Source organism: Solea senegalensis, linkage group LG14 (genome assembly GCF_019176455.1).
Source record: "Solea senegalensis isolate Sse05_10M linkage group LG14, IFAPA_SoseM_1, whole genome shotgun sequence".
Taxonomy (NCBI): Eukaryota; Metazoa; Chordata; class Actinopteri; order Pleuronectiformes; family Soleidae; genus Solea; species Solea senegalensis.
Genome location: NC_058034.1, coordinates 6,315,588 through 6,338,765, shown reverse-complemented (window position 1 = coordinate 6,338,765; position 23,178 = coordinate 6,315,588). Strand labels below are relative to the sequence as shown.

Genomic DNA, 23,178 nt, shown 5'->3' with positions numbered 1-23,178 from the left:
CACAAGGCGGCCTGCATTCTGGGAGCAAAGTGATCTATTGGGATGGTAAGGTACAATCATCATGAAGTGCTTTGTATGTGAGGAGGAGAATTGTTTAATTAAATTTGGGAGGCAGTGGAGAGAAGCTGACACTGAAGTTGTGTCGTCTCTCCTTCATTTTTAGATTTTAACAGACTTATTGGAACATCCCAGTAGTCAAATATGAATGTAATAAATGCTTGGCCTACTTTTTTTTTAGTGTCCAATTTTACTTATGAATAAAATAAAAGAAGAATAAAAAGTTTTTTACTGTGGAACTTAAACCCAATGTCATCCAAAGGGACAATATGGTCAGATAATATATATCTCCAACATGTTTTAAGTGGAATAAATTGTAAGGCTTGTTAGTACATTCCGAAGTCAGAAAAAGGAAATAATGTCATATGAATTCATTTTCATTTCCCTTTTAAGTTATCCCTCCATTCGTACTTTACACTATGACATGCTTTATTTCACCTGTTTTTGGAACTTAAAATCATCCTCATTTATTTCATGCGACTAATATCCTTCCTCTGTTTGCCTTGCGGCTATGTCAAATGCTTTGTCTCCAGATGAACTCGTTTGAGTTGCTTACAAAAACCTAATAACTCAGTGTGAGAGAGCGGCACTGTGCTGACATGCAGATCACACTGATAATGTCACAATGGCTGTTTTTATAGTGGGGCTCTGTGAATGAAGGGCCCCCCGAGGTACATCCCAGGTTAAAAAACACACATTGTCATTGGACTGGTAAATGAAATCATATTGGTTCTCTCAAAGAAACAATTTAACGATTCAGTGACCGCAATCTTCACCGAGTCAACAAAGCACCACAGCTCGAGTCTCTCACCCATATACAACAAAAATAAACTGCAATTCTTGGCCAAACATATAATTGCTATTACTTTCGGGCCATCGGCAACAGTTTGGGGGAGGTTTTCATAACAGCAAACAATAATGCATCATATCCATGTATTTCCACAGGGTAAAGATAGAGGGCAGTGTTTGTCTTTTCATGTGGAGGAGCAGAGATGAGAGCCAGAAATAAAGAATCATTTTTACAGCATCAGATTAAAATAAAAAGGGATTTTTTTTTGAAGTGTGCCCATAACTGTGCTCACTTTAATATTCAAAAAGGAGAATGCACAATTAAACAAATAAAAAAAAGGCCTCTCTGTCACCACACACTGCTGGGTGGAGTATCTCTCTCTCTGACGCTCTTATTATGGTTTGTATCGCTACAGTACTTTGTTGACCCTAAGAATACTCGCTTACCTTAATGATGGCTCTTGTACATTTGTTTCCTTTGAAGAGAAACACTGAGAGCATCTTAAGAACTGTCTCGAGTGCATGTGTCTCTCTTGAGGAGTTAAGAGTGCTATGGGTTTTGAGTGCTGCCTCATTAACCCTGTGTGTGTGTGTGTGTGTATGTGTGTGTGTGTGTGTGTCCAGCACGCTCTCTTTCTATGCTCAGGAGTATTGAGAACAACAAATACAAATCCCTTGACTCTAAAATGGAAACAACAGAAATGTGATTTGACACAGATTCACATCAACAGAAAGACAAATACTTGTTGTTCAGATGTGGGCTCGGTGTGACTGTCAATGTTGGAGCCAGATCAGATGTGGTTTTTATTTGCTAAAACAATTCTTTGTTTATGTGACGTCTCTGATCCATGGTTTCGGGAATACTGACACTGCTTACATGGTTTAGGTGAGTTCAAACCAATGCTTCCTTACAGTTTAACACTTTGAATATAACATTGTGTTGTAAAGCCACTCAGTGTTAGTTCACCTACAAGTGACCTTAACTGACATCCACATCCTCTCACTGCATCCCTGCAAACAGATAATCAAATCCCCCTTTGTGTGTCATCGCCCTTCTTTCTCTGATGTGACAAATGTGTGTTGCTGACAGCCATTTGACATAATGAGGTTTTGCATCTGTCTCAGCTCAAGTATATAAAGTCACTGTGCTTGTTTAAGCCCCGTTTTTCCTGCTGTAGGTGGATAAAATCACAGCTTGTTTCTTGATTGGACAGTTAACCTTTTGATGTGTCTGCCAGACATTCCAGTGGAACCTCTCTGAGTGATTTATGGAGGTGCTGGAACACACTCACAAGCGCATACAGTATACACACACACTGATTGCCTCCCCGCAGAGAGGCACAGTACTAGACGGGACACAGGCCTGGTCTGTGCTGCAGGATGGCGCAGACTAAACAGTAAACAGACACATCCAAGGACAGAGTTTACAGAATTGCACGGCTGAGTTCCTCGAGCCTCAAAGAAAACAAGCGAAACAAACAAAATCTCATGTTTTCCAAATGCAAAATGTTCATAATCCTTCATATTTCTTTTGAAACTGAAAACCCCCTTTGACATACGTGTTTGGACTGTGTCAATCAATGAGCACTATATGTGCAGTTGTATTCTGTGAATCTGTGTGATTCTTGTGTTGTGTTGTCTCCTCAGCGGAGTCTCTGTGGTGCAGCCTGTTTAATAGAAAGATCTGTCTTTATAATGGGAACCCTCTCTAAGGGCCCTGGCTTGCTGCCAGCAACCCCAAATGCCTCTCACTGGCTGTTGGTTTAGCCGTTGATCCCTGGAAGTGGCAGTGGAGGATCATGGCTGCATTGGAGCTCTTATAAATCACAGGATATGGTTAGTTTTACTGTGGTTGATTTTCTTACATCTCCACAATGGACTCGGCCGCTCTAACAAAGCCGGGATGCTTTTTACCCATGCTTAAAATAGTCCCCTGTCTTCAGCTGGGCCTGTAAACCAGCAGGCCACAACGCAGATCTGCATCTTTAAAGTTTCTTTAGCCTCTTTAACGTTCGTTAGTCTCAGTCTCACAGTATAGACAACAGAACCCCTAAACAAAATCCCCTCCACTATTCCTCTTATCCATTCATGTGCTAACCTCCTACACACAGTCGCAGACAGAAAGGCGGGTACACAGAGAAGCTGAGATTACAACTGTCGCGGCTCATGCTCTCTAATCAAAAGCAGAAGTTGAGACGTCAGTTACAGCCAAAGAAAATGAATGTGACACTCGCTGGTACACAGTGTAATGTCTGCGTTTTTCTAGTTTTGGAGACTTTGAGCTATTTGTGACTTTTGGGGTTCATCGTCGTGACTGCTGCATTCAGTGGGATGATACACATCTATTCTGTGGAGTGTTTGAAAAATTGTGTCATTATCAGTATTACATGGTATTGCTTTACTCAGTAATATATAACTGCAATATCATTACTTTACACTGTAACAAGTTATGTATATCGCTATTATATTATAAATGTGTTACTTGATCACATATATATATAGGATAAGATGATGTGTACATTCCGCAGGTCATATGGAAGTAATATGCAGTTCACTTTGCAATTCCTACTTTTTAAAGTGGCTTCAGTTCCAAAATATACTTGTTTTACATTACTTATTTACAAATATCATATAGTAATATATTATATAATACAAAATCATTACTTCTAAAATTCATACCGCATGAGAAGTAACTTATTACTGTTCCCGGAGTAACTCACTTAATACTGGTCATCATTTAAAAGAGTTTTCCTGAAGAATACATTTAAAACTATTGGTGGACTTGCAACCAAATAAATGAATGTATGGATATTTATTAATGTTCATTTCCATATTGTGAAAAAGCATTAAACAAAAAAGCATTGTTTAATGTTCACATATTAAATAAAGTATATCATCCCATCTCCTCACATCAGGCCCTCAGCTAATCTTGCTCGTCAGGCTGTTTCACTGTGTGAGGGCGGCAGCTTTGCCACCCACAGCCCCTCCCTCTCTGCAATGAAAAGTGTTATGAATGTATGTGTCTTAATTCTCTTCTACTAATGTCTGTGGGTGGCAAATTTAGGGTGGGCTGTACTGGGGCCACTTAAATAGCAAAACCGTGTCCAGTTTAACTGAGCTGCTCTAAGCCGATTTTTTAAGGTCACATTGGCACCAATGGGGGATTAGTTTGGTTCAGATCAATGTCTGATTGGGATCTTTCTCTCTGCCATTGCCTCCCTCTGTCCTGTGAGAATGCAGCCAAAGTCTTGCGATTTGTACTTGGGGAGAAGAAAGGCTCTCCCCTCCCATGGAGGACAAAGGCACACATTAGCTCAGTTTTGCTGTTTTTTTCTCCTGCAGCACTAAAGCTTGAAGCCTAAAGGATCAAACGTATGAAGACATGACCACTGATGGCACCCCACTGCAGCTGCTCTAGCTACTGTTGCACTGTGGACATGTCACATGCTTGGTTTGCATGTGTGTGTGTGTGTCACTGTGTCCCAAAAACCTTGTCCTTGTGAAGCAGAACCTTATTTCTGAAGAACCAGTTAAGTTTAGGACTAGATGTGAGTAATGGTGAAGGTGGAAGTCAATGTGAGTGCTTCAAGGGAACGCTGCATGAACAGCAAGTGCACACAAATGTAGCGAATGTCTGGCTGTAAACATTTTTTAGGTTGTGAATTTGTGCCTCTGGACAAGTGCCGTCCACATTGGTGGAATGATAATCATTCCCTACAGGACTTCAACATGATGTTTCCATTGAATTATAACCTCCTGTCCACACAAATGAAAACCAGCACGATGTAATGATTTTCAGTGGAAGTAATTCTTCTCTTACATAATGGTTGTCTTAGTAATGTAATATTCAGAAAAAGTGATTAAAAATATTCCTTATAAGTTTGTGGTTAAATCACAGTCAAAGCAAAAATTTGCCTTGGGCCTTGAGCTGAGAAAGAGCCTCCGAGGACAGGTGGTTATGTGAGTCCACAATTTTGTGACACCACCCTTAAATTTTAGGATCAGCTATGAACAGGAGAATGCAATGACACCATGGTTGGAAACCTTCTAACTAAGCCTGATGTCACCAGCTTGCTCTGATTCTGTACCTTTAAATGTTTGATTATGCTGCCTAAAAAGTCCCTTCAATGGCCTTGATGGACAGAATATTCAAACATTTAAAGATATTGATATTATTAATAAAATAAATATGTTAATATAGGAATTTGAGAGAGAGTCCAAGAGTTCTGTGCCTCCTTAACCCTAACTCATAACCTGTTCACAGCCTTACACCTGTAGTTTGATGGTCACATGGCGGCACAGAGTTGGACAACGAATGCAATACAATGTGTTTTGCATTTTTAGAGATGGTGATATAGACTTTGGTGTCAAGTATGAAACTACTGTCTGTCCTTTCGCATCCGATGAGAGGAGTTTAGAACAGAGAACTACAAACTGCAGCTTAGATTCCTCAAGTTTTATTATACGTCACATTATATGTTCAGTACTTATAAAGGAAAACTAAACTTAAAACTGAGAGCAAGAGATCGAGAGAGAGAGAGGGAGAGAGAGACATGACATTCTGTGTCATGCATCATCAGTTGTGTTAGTTAGTTTTAGTTCAGTCTCACTTCCTGTTTTATGTTGTGTTAGTCAGTTTTAGTTCAATGTCACTTCCTGTTTTATGTTAGTTAGTTTTAGTTCAATGTCTCTTCCTGTTTTATTTTGGTAAGGGGTTTCTCTACTTCCTGTGAGCACCTTGTCTGTCTTGTTCTGTGTCTCGTCTGATTGACGGATTGTGTTCACCTGGTGCTCATTACCCTCGCTCCCTTCTTATTCTCCCTCGTCCCGCTTTCGTCTGCCAGTGTGTCTTACGTGTGTCATCAGCGTCCGTGCCTCGTGAAGTCAGAGATCTTGTCGTTGTGAAAGTTTAGCTTACGTTTTGTTTGTTTTCTCAGTCTTTACCAGTCTAGTTTTTAGCTTAGCATTTAGCTATTTCCTGCTTACCTTTTGTTTGTTGGTTAAAGGAGATAATAAATCTCATTAAAACCACCTTCTGTTTCTGGTCTTGTGCATTTGGGTCCAAGCCTTATACAACATTCTGTGCAGTAGCTTCTCAGTGCATTGTGTGTAGAGCCAGGTATTGAACCCCCAACCTCCTTTAGAATACAACAAAAATACAAGGGAAATCGAAACTCAAATCTTTCATTACCATCATTTTGACCCAACTTCCTATCAGGGGAGAAAGCTGAATGCACGTGTCAGTGGATGGGCTGGACTCGTAGAATCATATTCATAATCAGTGATTTATTCACGGTGAAGATGCTGAAAAACTTCATGTTAAAATCAGATCGGAGCAGAACTATCATCGAGTTCTCACGTTTCTTTGTTGAGAAGAAAGGTCACAGTTCATCCAGGGCCTTAAAGCATGGAGAGATAATTGCCGGTGTACATGGAGAGTGAAATGTTTTCTTTGTTCATACAATCACAGCTCAGCGTATCATTATCCAATCAAAGAGGAGACCAACTAAACAAATAAGGCAGACCATAATGACAATGGAGATGCAGAGTATAATCTGTAATTTCACTCCAAGGCCAGAGGCGTTATTCAAATAAAAGAGCAGATCAGAAATTTGTCAGGTAATTTGTCTTCTTCTCTGTGTGAACACATTATGTGATTTATGCTGCCACAACACACAGTGCATAAATAAACGAGTTTACACAGTGAGGTTCCCAGCAAAGACTGAAAATAAACACAGAGGGAAGCACAAAACCAAGACTCAGTGAATTCCACAGCAACAACAATAATATTCTTAACATTGTAATTATTCTAAAAGTATGATTTAAGTTGTGGAAGTCTTTGTCCATGTACATTTGAATCGTGGCTGTTTGCTGATGCGACACTCTCAAGTGACTTCAAGTGACAAACAAACTACTCTAGAGCGTACGACGGCTCTTGCGTCCATAATGGACTCTCCTCCCCTTCAGTTAAAGACCATTGAGAGCCTCAGCAACTGGGAGTGTTTGTCTCCTTGTAGTAAACTGGTGAGGGTTAGTTAAATTAGGGTCACAGGTCACAGGTCAGCCGCAGCCCCAGTGGAGAATAGGTTTAATTGACGATCAACTACCTCGGGCAATATTAGTTTTGAGAATCAAAATGTGGTGAACACAATGTGTGACGTCTGCATTAACACTTTACAAATGATATTTACTGCTACGCCTAAAGTTATCAGGCAGACTTCCAGAACTAATCACTTAAAATCTTGTATTTAAAAAAGCTGAGAATTGGCCTTTTTCGAGGGCAGTGCATGCAGAGAGAAGTTATGAACTTAACACTTTTATGACAAACCCTTAAAGGGATAGTTCTTTTTTTTTTTTCTTCAAGTGTGTTTGTGTGAGGTATCGACATATTATCAACACCGACGGCCACACTCACCATCACACATGCTGCTGTTTCTAAGGACTTGACTCAGAGAGAGACCCAGACACTTAGCAGGGACAGATGGATTAGATTTAATGAATTTGACCACTTAACAAAAGGCTCATTAAATACACCTGCTCAAGTCTACAACATCTTCAGAATAAGGTTGCCACATTATCTCAGCTGTAGACTTTGCCAGTTGCAAACAGAAACTGCTCACTCTCCCCCCAAAAAAGTCCCAGTGTAGAAGTTGTTAATCCACTGCTGACTCCATCATCAACCGTGGCTTCATCCACATCTACCTTCAGATTTGACACAGAGTATGGTGAGCTTGAGCCAAAAGCAAAACACTGAGTTTAACAATTCTATAAAGCTCTGTAGAGGAAAGGAACTGCCTTTTCACACAAATACAGTTGTTCATAAAATTATAATGCTTGTATTTGATTTAAATAACACACTATCTTCCCAAAAACACTAACATCAACAAATGAAATGCTCAATTAATTCATTAATCAATTAATTAATTAGTGACAATTCCTTGTTTACAAAGACAAGAGACACAGCAACCCTCTGTGTTTTTAGGTAAAACTCCATGGGAGTAGATGGGATGTAATTGGTGTCAAATGTTGTAGTTTCCTCTGGAAACTCTGTGTTTGCTTCTGTTGTGTTGCAGTAAGTCTCCAAGGAAACAGCTGCAAGAAGTCAGAGCTTTTCTAAAACGCCTCTGCCACAGGCAAATCTCTGATTGACTGAGTGCGTTCAGTGCCATAACATGAAATGGTGTGAGAAGTTGTAATGCAGTGATACTTCACACAGAGCTACAGGCCAAATATGAGTTTGAGTATTTTGTTAGGATGCTCAACATGGTACATATGTTCATGTCACGATCCCTGGTCGATCTTAGGTGAACATTTATTCATTTTGGAGTTTTTAGTTCTACTTTTCTTTGCTTCCTGTTTCATGTTGAAGTTGTGCTGTCTGTCCTGTCTTCCCTGATTGTCTGCCACGCCCTCATGTGTCACACCTGTGTTTGATTGCCCCTGCCGCTCTGTGCTCCCCTGTGTCTGTGCTGGGTCATTTAGTTAGATTTGTTGGTTAGTCTTTGGTTACGATTCAGTCCTCAGTATTTTGCATGTGTTCCTGGTCATCCCATGTTTCTGCATCATGTTGTTTTTTTGGCTTATGTTTCACTGACAGTTCATAGCAGAACTAAAGGGGGAAAATACATGTTTGTCCATACTATTATGTGTAATAAAAAAAATGTAAAGATTAAAATGTGAAACCATTACTGCATGTCACATCACAAGGACCATCCTTCATGTAATCTTCAGTGTAAGAGGCGTCTCTGTCTGCTTTTTCATAATCGAAGGTCAAACCCAGACACCATTTACTGACAAATGTCTGTTTCCACATTTTTATTTCTTATTTATGTATTTGTTTTATTCTGTCAATCATTATATACCATCACTAGCTTTGATCACTTCAGTTGACTGATCCCTGACTTGTTTCACAGACTGAATGGAATGCAGTGTTGTCTTCAGTCCTTTCTGCTTCCATCACAACAGCATCCTTCTCACTTCTTCCATCTCCATTTTTGTCCAATCCCATTTCTATAATATTAAAAACTCTCCTAAAGAGCACAGTTTGTGGTATTGGGAAATTCACCTCTCATCTCACAGGGCAATATCTTGCAGATATAAAAACAATTACATCTCAAGCGATAAATCAGCTTATATGTCCCTGTCACTGTCCTGTCCTTTGCTGCTGGGATCTCGTCAACAGTCCTGCCTAATGCACTGCAAATTTTTGTTTGGTCTGACAGTGATGGAAAGTGACCTTGTACATTCCCCTTGCTGTCCTTGATGCTCGCTGGCACTGTACCAGTACGTGAGGAGGAGAGATGGGCTACAGGCCACCAGATGATCTGGAGGATTGCACAGCAAAAAGACCCAAGTCTGCATACTAAGTTCAAAAGGATGCAAACAATTGTCTCTGATGACGCAAGTCACTAAATTATTTAGTGTTACAAAGAGCAACCAAGCAAAACTATTGGTTTTGGACAATTTTGCAAAACACAGAATTACATCTATTGACTTTTGCTATTACTTAATTATCTATAACTGAGTTGTTTGATTTCTTGATGTATCAAAAATCTATTGAACTATGACCCCAAACATACTGTTTCCCGCAAGCTTGCTGTGCAGGCTGATGGACACCTTGCTTCCCACTTTCTTACTAAAGGAATAAATGTGTTTGTTTTACCCATGGATTAGTTTTCCGGGTATGAAAAGGAAAGATTGACAGTGCACCTGTGGGCTGCCAGTGAAGAAATGACCCTGATAAAAAAGGGAGGGGGAGTGGCCGCGCAAGAGGTTCCTCAGCTCTGCAAACCACTTCAGTTCTCACTTGAGTGCCTCTCTTTGGGCCTTAACCCACATGGACCCCCACCCCACAGCTTCAGATTGAAATTCCTCCACTCTGCAAGACCCTGTGCTCCCCCCTTCCCCCAGTACTCGGCACACACCAAGGGGCATTCAAAACGCATTAATGGGAAACAGTGAAGAAAAACAAAAAACAAAAAAAGGAGAAAAATCTCCTTAGCAACATAATCTAGACGGCCGGACAAGAGGAGAAGTGAAAGGAAAAGAAAAAGAGAAGGGTGGTGGTGCCATTTAGAGAGGGAAGAAGAATTGGACACAAAGGCTCAGCACACAGACGGCAACAAAATTGAAAATTAACACAGAAGAAACTGTTCCTTTTTTCATGGGAGCACAATCAGCTACATTAAACCTGAGCCCAGCCCCGCCTCCTCCTCCTCCTCCTCCTCTTTGCCTAGCCCTCCCTCACTTGTGGTAGGAGGCTAGTCTGGGACTCTGCCTTGTTTCAGAGAACTTTGGATGAGAGTAGCAATAGAAAACGCTTGATTTCAAGTTTCACACACTGGACGGAGAACATTGTTAGAAATAAAGCAAACTTGCATTTCCAAAGCATTTGCATTGCTTTTTGGAGATTGGTTGCTTTTACCCATTTGCCAAAATCTAAAAATTGTCCCACAATTACTGCAAAAGCACTTGGGAGCAATTAGAGCTTAGACTAAACCTTGTTACCTGCAAATCCTCCTGTAAATGTTTGGAGATCTTATCTGCATGTCCACAAACACTTGTTGGGGATTAAAGTTGCCTCGTCTAGCCTTTAGACAAACACAGTCCGGCTTAATGAACTCAGGGTCTGCAGCAGGACAATGCAAATGTCCTTTAGAGAGACGGACAGTCTCATAGCTTGGAGAGCAGTGGAAGAAAAAAAACAATAACAAGAAAAACACCCGGTCCCAGTGATTCCACAAAGATGCCAATGTACTTTTACATTACCTGTCAGAACGATCACGTTGTGTTAATTTGTGTATATTGGAGAGCAATTAGCATGAATCAGGAACTCTGGCCACCAGCACCTCTGTAAATGACCTCTGACCTTGACTACATGATCAGCCCATTGAGACCAGGGCCTGCTTTAATTAGGAGGTCATTAAGAGCCAACCTCAACACACCATGGGACCACATAAAGCCGGCACTCACTCCCACCTGCAGCCACAGGATCTGCAATTCTCATTCAAATATAACTGACAGCTTCAGAAAACTATATACACTATGTCTGGTTGTATTTATTCAAATTCAAGTCCATGCCAGGTTTGTGCTCTTGTGAAAATAAGATGGAACATGACTGACCTCATCAGTATGAAGTCTATTTATTTGTCTACAAATCGAAATATTAGTCAAAACTGAAGATGAAGGAATAAACCAGACATAAGAGGTATTTGTTCGTTTTCCACGTTTACTCAGCACTGGGTACAACATTGTTGCTTAAAGGTAAAATGGAGGTTAAACTCTGAATATCATTCATAGGATGAATTATAGAGGAAATTAAAAGAAAAAAAAAACTTTGAAAGGTGGGTTAGTATAAAGGTGGAGAAAATAGATGACAAGGGAAAGAGTGATTCCAGAGCCCTTTTATTCAAGCCTCTGATTTCACACTTGCACAAAGAGCTTTGGGGACGTTTCATCCTTTTCACATTTCTTCTGCATTTATTCAGTGTTATTCTGCAGTGCAGTGTCTCCTATATGGGAGAGGGAGCGCTGCCCGGTGAGGAGTCAGCTCCATTCACAGCTTTATAAATCACCTCAGCATGTGGAGACCATGGCCAATCGGCCAATTACGCCCCCCTGACACACCGGGGCTGATAAAGAAGGCCCAGGACAATGGGATCACAGGCCAGATAAACGACCCTTTAATGAAGTCGCCCACAAAACAGGCCAAAACCGCGCGCCCCACTTACGTATTCCATCATGCCGTTGCCCTCACATTTCCTCTTGCTCAGCCGCCACGGCAGGCACAGCTGGGGAGAGGGAGACACAGAGAAAGAGAGGCAGAGTGGGAGAAAAAGGAGAGAAAAATGACTCTGTGCTCTGACACTGCTAAGCCCCCTACCCAAGGCCCCTTTCAGACTTTTGGCCGAACAAAAGCATCTGTTGCCATACTGTGCCGCTCAGACCCCCCTTCACACACATATACTCCACTCGGGTGAGGAGCCTCACAGGAGCTAAAAAAGGCAGCACTGGGCCGTATGCAGCTGAGGCTGCTCACCTTGTGGCACAACCTATTGTGCGCCCCATCCCAGGAGCTTCTCCATCCATCTTTGTGTCTCAGGGACAAATAGAGAAAGAGGGAGAGAGAGAGCGCAAGAGAGAGCAAGAGAGAGAGAAACTTTGTATGACAGAGTGAGAGTTAGAGAGAGGGGCACAAGACTGCAGCTGCAGAATGAATAGGAGAGGGAATGAAGGGATGAGGTGGGAGTGAGAGAGAGAGAAGGGGGCAGCTGCAGGGTGGTCCCACCCCTCCATCCGTCCGTCCACCTCGAGAGTGTTGTTTGGCTTTTCCTCAGACTCAGAACACAAACAACGTGCTCTGAGCTACACGCTCAGGTTATAACTGTAACACCACAGAGGGAACAGAGTAATAAAAGAGCAAATGTGTTTGTCTAACATGTTTCAAAATAATCTGAGACAGAGATACATTATTGACCTTTTTGCATCCCATTTTCCTCTCTTCCACCTTTAGCAGCATTAACGCTGCAACCTTTGGTGATTTTTGTTGATGTTATGCTTCAACCTCCTTTTAGTCTTCATGAACAGAAATGATGTAACATGTATGATGCATTCTTCTTCTTCAAAAATCAATCAATACTAGACCAGACTGAGGGAGTATACTTGTGTATACAGCAGCAGCAGCAGCAGCAGCGCAGAGGGGACAAGACGCTTTCATGCAGTCATGAAAAACGACCTGCTTTTTTTTTGAGCAACAATTCACTTCTGAAACACTGGGCACTTCTTTGTGTTTTCAATCAATCAATTCAAATCTTCCTTTCTGACAGAACGATAGAACAAGCTGTATGAGCTGCATCCTCAATTAAGCTATGTGACGTTAACACTCAATGAAACATCCGGACCACTGAGTTTACATACCTAATTGCATAGGTGCTTCCCCAAGTGGAAATAATCTGGAATCTGGAAAAAAGTAAAAGAGATTAATAATGTTCTTCCTCATGTTCTCAAAGCATCACAGGAGGAGGTGAGATCTCAGCTCTGGGCAAAAGGCCGGTCAATAATATCTGCTGGTGTTTTTAATTTACTAAACCAAGCTGGATTACAATGCCTCTTATATAATAAATAATATTTAGCACAGTAAATTAACTTGTGACTTGTAAAATTCAATTAGCTAAGGATATGCTGCATTTAACCTGCATTTAAATGTGTAACATGTTACTATGAATAGGAGTGTGTTTCAATAAATGGTGAAACGAAAATAGCAAAGTTTTATTGAAGAATGTTTTGGCTGGTGTAGAGAAAGAGGAATTTGGGCTCTTTACGTTGTTTTTTACACAATTGACATGAAGTGGTGAGAATAATAGAGTCTCTCTGCATCCACAGACATTTCAGGGGGCATCCCCTCATAGTTATTAAGACATGATTCAAATATTAAACATCAACATGATAGAAAATAGAATCATATATAAAATGTAATTAATATGTCACATTATGGGAAAAAATGTTGCCATTTATTACATTGCACATTTAACTGTTTTAATAACTGAACATACACTGAAAATACAACTTTTGTCCTCTATTAAGGAGTATTTTATAAAAATGTTACAGTAGGAAATTACAGCTATCAGTACTGAACATTGACTTGATTGAGGACATTAATTAACCTTTAATTTTCTTCATGTTTAATTAAGAATTAATGCTATGGGCCACATAAAAAAAATCATCAGGCCAAGTTGCTGTATTGCAGTTGATGTTGATATGTGTTGTTTTTACCTGATGATCTGGAGAACGACTGGTCATTCTCTGGAATGGAAGGGTCGCCAGAGGTGGATTGGCAGTTGCTTGTCGTCGGTGGCGTTCCTTACACCGCGCCACAGGCCGCAGCAGGGATCGTTTTCATTGAAAATGTTCTCAATGCATTGTTTGTACTCCCACTTTGCCAGTGTGATGCCCATCGGACCTCCTGTGCCTCTCCCTGTCTCCCAATCTCAATCTCAATACCGTGTCCAGGCTCTGAGAGGATTTTAAAAAAAATATAATTACATTTTTGATATTGCAATACCCATGCAGAAGTTGGTGTAAGACAGGACTGTAGTGGTGGAGTGCTCATTGAATGGATGTTCAAAAAGCTCCAACCCAGTGTCTATAAAGCAGTCCTGCAGGTGTGAGGAACCTTTTTTGGTCCAAATCTGCACTGTTTTGGTTTGTGGTTTTGTTCTGCTGATGAGGGGTTTATAGGTTGGGGTCAGGAATAAAGACAGTCGTCTGACAGTGTGATCTTTATAGGTGCACATCAGAAGCAAAGGTTCCTTAGACGTTAGGCTGCACGAGGACTAGGCGCGCCACCATTCGGCGTCTTGCATGGACCATATAATGAAGCTAAAAACTTTTTTTTGAGAAAATCCAAGGTTGAAGTTTGTTTGTTTTTCTGATTTAAACGTAGATCAAGTCTTACCCAAATGTGCTCTTACGGTATCATCACTGTAGAGTTATCTTTCCCCTGGCCACACAAACTTTTCTCACTCACACTTAAACCAAATTTGCTCTGTTGAGCATTGTCATGCTTCAGAATGAGACTTTTAAGAGTGTATTTAGCATTCAGGTTTGTTCATTCATTCCTTTGTCTCAGCCAGGATATCTTTGTTTGGCTGCTCCTCTTCAAACCATGGAGTGTCAGGAGGGGCGGAGGGATCGATTTGATTCTAATCGGACCATGAAAAGAACATGATCTAACTACTTTCAGGCCGGAGTATATTTGGGCTCACTCTTCTTTACACTCTCCCACTCTCCATCCCCCCACTTTAGTGTGGGCACAATGAAGCTGGCCAATTTAAAAAGCTTTGAATGTGTCTTCAATGACTTTGTGAATACAGCGGAGAGAGATCTGGAGAGGAAAAGAGGGAGAGACGGAGTGAAAAAGTGGGGAAAAAAACACAAGGAAATGGAGGAAAAAAGGGCCAGGGAGCAGGCATAAAAATTCCAAGAGTTGTTTAAGTGTGGGTGGGTTCATTTGCATGACAGCCCTATGTGAATAAGACTGACCTCTTGGACCGCCCCAGTGTTAGGCCGAGCTGCAGCCTGACGTGCAGGCTTTGACCCAGCTCATTGACTCTGAATGGATACTCTGTCAAAGGGAGGGACCTTCTAACTCTCAGTCGAACAGGCATCTGCAGACCTCCTGTTTGACACCCAGCTACCTCCATTTCTATCCCTACGGGCCTTGCGTGCACACACACACACACACACACGATTATTATACAGACACAACATTAGGCAGATCGCCAAATCTCTTATTACCGACCCCCAGTCCTGTAAGAATAATCATACAGACAGAAGATGTGAATACATAACCACAAGAAACATTTGCAAAGACTCAAACACCCACACACCCACACACACACACACACACACACACACACACATACACACACATGCGACAGGTGCAGCAAAGCCCTTGCACGTGCAGGCCCATCAACACGCTTCACTTGATGGGTCTATGATTTAGTGCAGCCGGCAGGTGAGAGGACACACAGTGGACCGGGGGGAAGCTGTGCGATGTAGTCTGCATACAAATCTCAGTAGCTCCCCCTCGACCCCATACAAAGTTGTGACTCTGAGCAAACACAAAGCTCAGACAGCCCACAAACACTTTCTCCATTTATCTGCCTGAAACAGAACTGGGACGATGCAGACAGGAGCCCTTGGCCCTGACCTCGACTGACTAGATGCACTGAAAAGGAAGCGCTCCGCACTTGGAGATGCAAACAAAATGAAGCCAAAACACTTGTTAGAAGTATAAAGTGCAGAACTCTGTAACACAACCCTTTTTGTCTTTTGTAAAAAAGTATCTCAACATGAATATTTAATTACACTAATCAGGTTATTGTGGATTCAGCAAAGCAACACAGCTGCTGATTAGTTCAATGCATAAAAGGTATAAAGCCTGGTTCAGTGTTAAAGTGTGATGTGCAGATGGCCGAGTCTATAAGCAGCAACTCTCTGCACTTTGTAAATACAGATTTTAGATCATTTTTGTCTGTTGTTTTTAAATATATATGTTAAAATAATCTTTAAGTTTATTTGTATTGTATGTATCTCCTATGTTAATCTTCACAATATATATGCACATATAAAATACAGAAATTGGTTGTAGTTGGAATTGTAAAAGAAATTCCAACTTTAAATTCTGAAATTATGTTACTTTAATAATACCACCCCTCACTTTGAGGCTTTTCCAAAAATATTCAGTGGACAATGTTAAAAATGCCATTTGTTAATTAATATTAAATAAAAAAAATAATGATTAAAGTTTTTTTTACGTTTGTTAGAATAAAATTGAAAAGGCTTTTTACCTTCTCACATATTTGCTCCATGTTATTTGTGTCAACACCATTTAATTACATTGCATTCGTAAAAATGATGTATAATGTAGATTTATCATGATGGAAATTACAAATCTGATATCCAACTCACTTTGATGGCAATTATATAATAATATTTTTACTTCTGACAATCTTAGCAATAAATATTAGGTGAAAAATGTAATTATCAAAAATGATCACAAAGAAAACGTTGTCTTCCGCAAGAACATCAGCACATAAAAGCCTCACGTTATCATTTTTGATGTATTTCCGCGTCAAAAATGATAACGTGAGTACACAAATGTATTTTTGTGTACTGCAGTGTTTGGAGTTGTTTTGTCTGAAAACCCGGGAAAGTGCTATTCCTGTGCAGATAAGGCCTTCACTCTTGATCTTAAGACATGGTTGGGTTTTTTCATGAATATACAAACAACTGTGGCTGACTCCTCCCCCGTTAACATTCATTTTAAACATGCAACCTTGTTTAAGGCAGAGAAAAAGGATCAGATGCCCTGTGAAATGTGCGAGTGGGGATTTCACTTACATTGGCTTGCATTTATAGAACTGGAATGATTATAAATGAACGTGGAAATGCCAACAACTGTTAACAATGTTGAAGACAAATAAACGGGGAAATAAGATCGATGGGTTCTTCATTGTCTAAACGAGCAGAATAAGGTTCACAGTAACAGAGCAGCGTGACACATACTCCACCTATCTTTAACCTTCTACCCATCCTCCAATACATGCATAACAATCAGGCAAATGTGGACATCATTTCAATTAAGACACAAGTTTGCCGATTAGTGTGTAAGTCTCTATTTGGCCTGAGACGCAGGGAAATGCTGGAATGAGGCTGAAGAGACAAGCTGCCCGAGAGACACTAACAGGCAATAATGAAAATCAACATAATGACAGAGACGACTCAGTGTGACATATTCCTCAATCATTATTTAATCTGGGGACACAGCACAGAGAAAAAATAAATCAGGGTTACAATTCATCTTAAGGAGCAAGTCTGTGTTTATTCAGTCAGGATCTGTGGGAAGTGCAGCTCGGTCCGCTGTGGCTAAATCTGGCACGAGTTTGGGGCAAACAAGATGCTTAAAAAACCTAAGAATATGCAGGCTCATCAGATGGGAAAAAAGGTATTGGGTAAAAGGTGCAAAAAAAGTGGATGAAACAGTTTCATTTGCTTGCTTCTTCATAGTCTGATAAACAGAGAACAGAGAGATTGTGGCTCACGTCTATTCAAGGCTCTGGCCGGTGACAAAAGACACTGCCCGGACACACATTCCAGTCGGGTTCCGCTCCAGCACACAATCTCAATCCCAGGGATTTTCCTTTTCAAGGAGCGAAAAAGAGGCTACAGTATCACCTCCTTTTAGACCAAGGGATGGGCTGATTGGAGGATGGAAGGACTCCAGTCATTCACTCTTATAGGAACATTTCCTGATTTGGGGTTTGACAGGAAGTGTTGTAAGCAGAGGGGTGAGAAACCTGGCTGATCACAGAGCTAATCCACCACCATCCATGTATACAGCTGCGTTTAATTTGGAAGAATGTGTGAGAACATTTGTCCATGGAGAACATTTTCTGTTGTGAGGTGAAAGTGGTTTTCAGACAAACCCTAAAGACAGCAGTCCGAAGCCAGATCATTTTGCTAAAAGGCCGCTCATTATTGAAGGTAAAACAACATCTTAATCTTCTTGGAAACCAGCGAGGATCACAAAATTGAGTCCTTGTACTGCTCATAACTTCTGCAGTGTGGACATGCACCACAAAGTGACCAACAATGAAACACAACAAGGACTGGAACGCTGGAGAGCATTTGACAAGTCAAGCAAGATAAGATTGAAATAACTGTGCTGCCTCTGTAATGGCATGTGCTTAGTCTTTTGGAAACAACAGACGAGGCAGAGGGACAAATCCGGGTTTGAACAATACGCTTTAATAAAGACATTTATCTGGGAAGTTAACCGTGATCGGCGTCACTATCAGTCGGTGTTTATCTCATTTTCGAGACTCGTTAATTGTGCGTGCCACAAAAAACGCAGACACATACACACATGCTGTGTTGAGTGTGGAAACGCAGACACACTCATTGGTGCAGGGGCACACTTGAGTCTGGAGGGTCTGCTCTGAACAGCTCTGTGAGACTGAGAAGCGTCTCCCTAATTAGAGGGAGCCTGGTGCAGGACATCTCTATAGGCCATCAACAAGGCCCTCGCTGGCTTTGTTCAGCAGCCTCCTCTTACACTGAGGCTGTCACTTTACTTTTCTATAGGACTGAGGGCCGTGCTCCTAAACTGTCTTGTCTGTTCCCAATCACAGAAACAGACATATCCATGAATAAACCGTGCACGCAGCACAACACTTTCTCTGTGAAACTTAAACGTATATGTTGCTTATCGATTGTGAAGACTAAATTAAAAAAATAACGCTCGTGGACTCCTGGTGAGAGACAGTAAAGAGAACACCGCTTCTCTTTGTTTTTTTTCTGGCAAAGTCACGGTATTTTAGGATGTAATTATTTCCAACTCATTTTTGCATAGAAACCTAATTATTCACTGAGATATAAATTAAAGTCCACATTCATGGAGACCATGGACCCCCTAAACTCCTGCAGATACTATTCACTGGCAAGTCTCTTTCTCTCCCCTGCTCCCCTTTTCTCTGCAAACCATGAGATGGAGAGAAGCCACTGCAGCTGCTATTCACATCAACCAGATAATTGTTAATGAAAAGTCATTGCGTGGCATTATGTTGTTCACAGCATCATTGTTCATTTTCCCCCATCGCCATTGAAATCTATATGGAGGACCAGAGTGTTTCCTTTGAGTTTTGGTATTCAGGATCTGTTGCCTGGTAACTAATAAAGGGGCAAATCATCCACTGTATTGGCCAAGATGGGCCGCAGACTGGCCCTGCACAACAATGCAAGGTTTGTAAAAAGGCGTTGATACAAGTTAATGACGCTTGTTCAACAAAACATTAATGGACTTCTTCACGGTATAATATGGCATGGGATGCACCATGAATGAAAGGGGGAAAGTTTAGCAGTGCACTTTAAAAAGTTTGTGTGTTTTTACTGCTGGGAGGAGCTGAGCGTGCATGCACACACACACACACACACATGCACATGCACATGCACTCTCATCACATACTACTACCGCTTTGTTTTTCTTCCAAGCTGATAAACTGTTTTTTGTTTTTGTAAAATCCCAATTTAAATGTAGTTTTCGTGTCATTGAATAGGCCAGTGATTGATTACCCTTCAACATGATGTGAAAGGGGATTGAATGGTGAAGGGTAAACACTGCAATATATAAAATAAAGAAAGAAAGCACACATAAGAAGTGGGGCCCTGAGAGATTTGTAGTTTAATAATGTTAAGACAGTCGCTGATGTTTTAACCGAAGCAGACAAAAAAAAAACTGCAGCCTGTCACCTCGAGCAGAATAAATGGAATCAAAGGATTTTTCCCTTAAATGGACTAATTTTCTACTTGAATTATGAAAGTAATGACTACGTAACAGCCTGTGCTCAGTACCTGATCGCCTAATGCTTTTTAAACCCTTCCACGTGGCTCCACTAGTCCTGGCAATTAGGCCTCATTATAGCCTCATAAAGGGTCTCATTTGTAGGATTACTTAATGGACAATGAATTTTTATCGTGCAAAATTATGGCAAAATAATATTGCGGCTCGTATGGTGTGATGAGGGCGCACGCCACGCGTCATTCCGCTTGGTTTGCTCTCTCTCTCTCCCTCTCTCTCTGTGTCTCTCTCTCCCATTGTGTCTGTACCATAACAATCCTGTTCGTAATCGCAGGATTCACGTTGTTACAGCAATTACTGTCACTGTGACAGACATGTTCATTTTCCTCCTCATCGTGGCTGAAATTTAAAGACTTTCTAAAAATTCTTCAGCGCTTGATTTGAACTTGAATAAGCGCATTTTAGATTATGTAGTAAAATCAGCAAAACATGACCTAAATATATTAGATGAGGGATCAAACACCAACAGGCCCTCACTCATTTACGCCGGTGTTTGTGGGATCCATGTGAGTGTGCTGAGGTCAGAGGAAAAACAACACATGTTGTACTGGACCTGGACCGTCTCGCCTCTGTCTCGGGGTCCGAGGCGTTGGTTGGCAGATGAAAGCAGAAGCTAAACCTGCCGGTGACCCGCGCCTGGGGATCTAACTCACTAATTATCGTCACAAGATGAGGGATTAACGCATTTCTGAAATAGCTGCCTGTTTACCCACGCACAGGCCCACCATTATAAACGCTTTCTAATTGAATCCTAATCGCCATCAAATAACCGCAGCTCAGATTTCTCATCACTTCATAATTCTTAAATTGCTGGAAGTGAAACCTGGACCAAATGGATCCAGAATTATGATTAGACTGCAAAGCTGTTCCACAGTCGCGTGCACAAATAATACAATGGGGGGAAAAGACAATAATAACAATAACAACAACATCTTTGTTTTTCTTCCAGCACTTTCTTTTTTTATAAATGTTTAATATATTTATGAATGTAACGTCATGATGTGACAGACAATTGCACAATACAAATGTGTAATGACATTTTAACAACATAAATAAGTCTGAATTAAATCTGATTAACTTGACATATTTTGCAGCATTAAAAGATCTGATAAAATGTCAACTCCAGTGCACACTTTTGTGAATTATTTTAAAATGAATATTGAAACAAGAACACGATATTGTCTAATTAGTGTCTGAGACTTTTTCAACATTCAAGTTTAAAAAAAAAGAAAAAAAAAAAGGAAATATGCAGGTTGTGATTGGAGCGCCCGAGGAGACGTCACGTGGTTTGGGTCGCTGACAGCATAAACCCTTACCGCCGGGTGCGCACGTGGGTGACGCTGCAGGGCCAACCCTCCTCGGGTCTCTTTTGTTGAACCATCAAACATAAGCACCTTTGGAGATCCCGAGGGGTTCAGATGAGAAACAGCTATCATCCCGCGCACGACACGCTCCCTTATCAGCGACGCAATCATGTCGAGGTCTTTTTACGTTGATTCTTTAATAATCAAGGATACTGTGCGACCGGGACCAACTGAGCATCCGGGACAGGATTTCCTTATACCCATTAGCATGCACTCTCCGAGCGTAATGACGGTCACTGCTCCGGTATGTCCGTCCAGGAAAAATGGGACTTTCTGTGTTTGTCCGCTGTGCGTTACGTCCCACATTCACTCTTCCCGCAGCGGCATCCCCATGCTGAAGACTCAGTTTCCAGGAGTGGAGGCGCAGTACTGTCACAGAATAGCGCATCAGCCGTCTCCAGCACTGGCTCACCCGGGACACACACCTGTCTGCACGCCCACCTTCAGCGTCACAGATCCCAGGAGATACCACTGCCTTTCTATTGGTAAGCACCTGTTACCTACAACACTCTGCTCAACACCTGTTTCACTGCCCTTTACATCTCTTCACTCTAGATGCACTCTATGAATGAACCCACTCGTCTTTTACGCACGTTGATTTAAGCGCGCTGCTTTGTGCCATTTACATTTTTTGACTGAGCTTCGACTCGCAGTGATCATAAGACGGTCCACGTCTGACAAAAATGTATTTCTCTCTCCCCCTTCCTCTCTCTTTCTCTCTCCAACAGGTTCTTCAGAGAGCAGCCACATTCAGAATGGCAAGAGGATGCGCACGGCGTTTACCAGCACACAACTCCTCGAACTTGAAAGGGAGTTTTCCACGAACATGTATCTTTCGAGACTCAGAAGAATCGAAATCGCCACGTATTTGAACCTGTCGGAGAAACAGGTGAAGATCTGGTTTCAGAACCGCAGGGTGAAGCACAAGAAGGAGGGCAAAGCCACACAGAGGAGCGCACACAGCGGGTGCAAGTGCACAAGTGGTCACACAGACTATTCAAGATCAGAGGACGAGGAGTCTCTATCTCCCGCCTCTGCTACGGAAGAGAAAGACATGTCAACAATCTAAAAGACTCTGGAGTGAAGATTCCCCTATCATTCCCACTGCTGATACTCTGAGTGTCCTGCTGCAGTCATGAGTTATGGCATCACGCATCACCTGAGCCGAAAAACTTCCTGCATGGAGTGCTGCAAATATCACCTCATGTTTACCCCGTTGTTCAATCAAAGGAATAATGTGTTGTTTTTGAAATATTTGGAAACGTGACTGTTTGTGCTGTAACAGACTGATGTAGGCCTATAATTAATTATCCTCAGTGAGTGTTTTCAAATATTATCCATTTACCGCCAGTGAGGCTGTATGTTACTTACATAAATGTGTATGGAACATATACACATCAATTTGTAAACTATGTTTATCTGTATTTATTGTAATAAAAATGATGACTTGACCGTGGATGCAGTTTGTCGACCTCTTGATTTACGTTAGTCAGTGTAACAATGAAAACATGCACATGTTTGTCTGGTGGATTAGAAGAAAACAAAATAGTACATATATTACTCAATCATGTTTTACATTAAAAATGTATGCAGTATATATTATGTCCATTACTGGTCCTGGAATATAGGGCGCACATACAGTGTTATACGGACAGAAATCACATGTATAACAGCATGAATATATATAATTTTGACGTATCAGTTTACAGAGGTCAAATAGGTATGAGTGGAAATCCTCCAGTGTGGTGTAACACATTGAAAACGAACAAATTAACAACAATTCTAATTAAATTCTAACAAAAAATTAAATAACATATTTTTGCTTATAACGCTGCCTAAAGCTGAATCATGTACATCCAATGTGAGTGCAACAGGTTTTACAACATCAGCCAGTTTCTGACATTTGAAAGCTATCCTTCTTCTTCTTCTGTTTATTATTATTATTATTACTATTAGTACTATTATTATTATTATTATTATTATTATTATTATTATTATTATCATCATCAGTATATTATTATTATTATTATTATTTTGATTATCATTAAG

At 41.0% G+C, this 23,178-nt stretch overlaps 1 protein-coding gene across 1 annotated transcript; it reads left to right on the top strand.

The window, feature by feature from the left end:
* Nucleotides 1-21,028: 21,028 nt before the first annotated feature.
* On the top strand, nt 21,029-22,585 carry gsx2 (GS homeobox 2). The gene is made up of 2 exons (XM_044043172.1): nt 21,029-21,614; nt 21,858-22,585. The coding sequence occupies exons 1-2, from the start codon at nt 21,239-21,241 to the stop codon at nt 22,196-22,198; spliced, it is 717 nt and encodes a 238-aa protein (XP_043899107.1). The 5' UTR covers nt 21,029-21,238; the 3' UTR covers nt 22,199-22,585.
* The last annotated feature ends 593 nt before the right edge of the window (nt 22,586-23,178 follow it).